Source organism: Cystoisospora suis (assembly GCF_002600585.1).
Source record: "Cystoisospora suis strain Wien I chromosome Unknown contig_8947, whole genome shotgun sequence".
In the NCBI taxonomy this organism is placed as follows: Eukaryota; Apicomplexa; class Conoidasida; order Eucoccidiorida; family Sarcocystidae; genus Cystoisospora; species Cystoisospora suis.
Genome location: NW_027161725.1, coordinates 1 through 1534, shown reverse-complemented (window position 1 = coordinate 1534; position 1534 = coordinate 1). Strand labels below are relative to the sequence as shown.

Here is a 1534-nt window from a genome sequence, read left to right as displayed (position 1 = left end):
AGAAATGTAGATAGGTGTTCAGTTTGAAAGAAAGGTGCAAGTCCTTCATACTTGTTCTGAAAAGAAAATCTCCATAGGGCGTCGGGTGAATAAAATCTGTAGTGTTGATTCGATTCTTCCCAGCTATTGAGGATGGTCACTCCCCTCTAGTCTGGCAGGACTCCTGCTATACATATAGATATATATATATGTATCTGCATAGACTTTGTATCTACATGTATATCTTTCTATTTAGTTTGTGAAGGAGACTGTTGTCTACCGTATGTCTTGTCTGTATGTGGGTGTTGGTTTGGATGGGGTTCTTTCCTTTTCGTTATACATCGGGATTTCTTTTTCAAAAGCGAAGTAAATAGGCCTCTCCCTCTCTCTCTATCTCTCTCTTGAGTAGATCGTTCCTGACGCAAGCCTTGTAGTTGATGGTGTATTGAAGGGTACCTCATAGAGATAAGAGTCAAGTCACTCTTCTTATCATCATCGTCATCACGTCAGCTGCTACTACTACTACTCCTATCGCTGCTAGTAGTAGTGCTTGTTGTATTTCAGCACAGACCCTTTTTCTCTCTTCTTAATTTCTCGAACTCTTTCGAGTGCACTCTTGATACACATCTATATGCCTAGCTTCGATCATGTCTGTCTGTCTTTATCTGTGTATGTGTTTGTCGGTATGTGTCTTTCTATCTTCGACATATTCAGGTGTGTCTATTCCTCCATGGTGTATGTACAAGTATGTATGTTCATGAATCGGTCGGTGTCTTCCCCCATGTGATTCTGAATATGTATGTGTGTGTATGTGTATGCATATGTATGGATCAGTCTCTCCCCGTATGTGATGTATGTACAGGTATGTGTGTATATATGTATCAATCTCTTCCGCTGTATCTTTCTATCTGTGTGGTATACATGTTGTCTGTCTCCGTCTTCGTGTGTGTCGTTTTTTCCTTCCTCTTCAGGTTTTGATAGAGCAAGTTGTCCAGATTCTTTCTGCAGATAATCTCGAGCTCGGCTGTTCTTTGATCGAGCAAGCTGTGGTTGAGAAGGTGTTACGCGATATTGAGAATACGATCCAGCCAGCTCTAGTAGTCCGTCGCCAAGCACGTGAGAGGGGGGTGCCTTTCGTTGATGCGAATTACATTAAGAGTAGCTCGTGGACGCTTAATCTTCCCGAGCCGTTAAAACTTCGCCCTGTCTTAAACAACCGGCAGTTACAAGTGTATAAAGACTTCATGAACTTTGGTCCCTTAAAGAAACTTCAGCAGGAAAGCGTCGTTGTGTCTCATCATAGTTCATCTCCTAATACAGGTGGTGGAGGTGCCCCTGGAGGAGGGACAGCGGGGGGAGGTGTAGGCACTGGAAGTCATACAAGCGCTACACCTAGTGGGGCTACCGGTTCGTCTTCATCTTCTTCGACCTCGGGTGCTGGGGGGGGGCCTTCATCATCATCTTCGCCTTTACATAGTGTAGGTCATCATCAGGGGACAAGTGGAGTAGTTGGAATGAGATCATCTTCTTCAGGGCGGGGCGGCGGATCAGGGGC

The 1534-nt window shown here is 44.5% G+C and overlaps 1 protein-coding gene across 1 annotated transcript; it reads left to right on the top strand.

The window, feature by feature from the left end:
* Positions 1–953: 953 nt before the first annotated feature.
* Positions 954–1532, top strand: CSUI_010935 (ccr4-not complex not1 protein; the record flags this gene model as incomplete). Its single annotated transcript, XM_068071036.1, has 1 exon — positions 954–1532. A coding segment is annotated over one exon (579 nt), but the record flags the coding sequence as incomplete, so codon positions are not given.
* Between the last annotated feature and the right edge of the window lie 2 nt (positions 1533–1534).